Source organism: Galeopterus variegatus, unplaced genomic scaffold (genome assembly GCF_000696425.1).
Source record: "Galeopterus variegatus unplaced genomic scaffold, G_variegatus-3.0.2 Scaffold6657, whole genome shotgun sequence".
NCBI lineage: Eukaryota > Metazoa > Chordata > Mammalia > Dermoptera > Cynocephalidae > Galeopterus > Galeopterus variegatus.
This window is the reverse complement of record NW_007732768.1, coordinates 74,373-75,955: the sequence shown is the minus strand read 5'-3', so window position 1 is coordinate 75,955 and position 1,583 is coordinate 74,373. Positions and strand designations below refer to the sequence as shown.

Sequence of the window (1,583 nt, the reverse complement as noted above, 5' to 3'; positions counted from 1 at the left end):
CCCCAGTGCTCAGTTTAAGCAAGAGCAGACAAATAGTATCTTTAACCATTTCTCTTTCCTCTCTAGCTCTTGGGGGCTTTCTACCTATATTCAGCTGGAAATAGCTTTAGGGAACTTTGTACTGAGAACCTGTAGAGGCAGTGTTAGACTTTCCCACCTAGGGAGAGGTTGGAAGGAATCTGGGATGGAGCAGAGAGTGTAGGTATAGGTAGGTGGTATAGGTAGTAGAGCAGGCCTGGGTGGGAGTCTACAGTGTAGGCCGGAATCGCCCCTGGAATCATCTCTTTATTTCCAGGGTACAGCTAGTTCCTAAAGGTGTTTTATCAGTGTTTTCCCAGCCTAGACTTCTTGGTGCCACCTTCAGCAGAGAGGTGGGTGGTGGCCCCCTTAACTGCTGGGAAAGCTATCTTTGTGCCTCCACACAGTCGTTTCTGCCTGCTAGTGCCAAGCAGGCAGCTGGTTGTCTGCTTCAAGTGTTCTTCTTGACCCAAGGAACTGGGACATGGATGGAAGGATACCTATTTTCTCCTCAAGCCTGGTCTTGAGGGAGAGGGATCTGAGTATGTTAACCCTCCAGGCATTAGGACAGCTTGGGAGTTCTTTTTCCCCCTCTAGGCCTGGTCAGCTAGGAGAGTCTCTTGCTGTGGAGGAATCAGCTTGGTTTAGGTTTGAGCTAGATGGGGATGAGCAATTTACCCTATAGCCTATTCCTTCAACCCCTCTAACTTTGTTCTAAGTTCTCGGAGTCCCTACTAATAAGGCCTGTGGATTATATTTGGTCCAGCAATTGAGTCCCCAAGGTTTCTACTTCTAGGATTTAAAAGAGGGCAGCCAGGGAGAAGGGGAGGGGAAGGGACTGGTTGCGAGAAAAAAGATGGCAGGAACTAAAGTCTGAAAGCACTTAACATCATGATCCTTGGCATTTTTGGCATTTAACTCTTTCCTCTGTGGGCCTGGGACTTTTCTCCATCTGTGTTTCGAGGCTTGTTCAGCTACTGCTGTCCTCATTAAGGGCCTTAGATCAGCATGTGCTTGGTAATTGCCTGTTCAAAAATTCACTGATCCCAGCCTCTGGCCCAGCTACTGCCCCAGGAAGCTAAAGCCTAAGATGTAACTGTCAGCTGCCTTCCTCCCTGCTCCTCTCCCCCTTCCTCCCCCACCACCCAATGCTGCTTTGGTCACTTGAGCCAGAGGCATTAGCTGCCTTGGGGTTGGGTGGGGGAGTAGGAGAGAGTCTTCTGCCAGCTTCAGTTTGCTAGTGTCCTCTCATTCCAGGGAGCCTGTGCTGGATGCTTTCCTGGATGATGGCTTCCTCATCCCCACATTCGAGCAGTTGGTGGCTTTGCAGATAGACTATGAAGGTAGGGATCTGGGGGCTCAGTGCAGCCTTAAGGTTCTGTTTCCTCGGTGGGAACACTAGAGGTGGGCTGGGAGGCAAGGGCTGTTTCCTGCCATTCCATGGCCTTTGGAAGCCCTGCAGCCCTCCTGGCAGAGCAGAACAGGTAGCCCCACTGATATGCAGTTGTTGGGCTGTCCTTAGGTGGCCTGGATCACGGGGGGTGGGGGGTGAGAGTACAGTGGGG

The 1,583-nt window shown here is 51.2% G+C and overlaps 1 protein-coding gene across 1 annotated transcript in view; it reads left to right on the top strand.

Annotated features, from left to right (window-relative positions):
• Positions 1 to 1,583, top strand: part of LAS1L (LAS1-like (S. cerevisiae)) — a 20,981-nt gene that overhangs the window by 6,671 nt on the left and 12,727 nt on the right. The window contains exon 8 of the mRNA XM_008591114.1: positions 1,276 to 1,361. Within this exon, the coding sequence (XP_008589336.1) occupies positions 1,276 to 1,361 (86 nt within the window). The remainder of the gene's footprint in view (positions 1 to 1,275; positions 1,362 to 1,583) is intronic.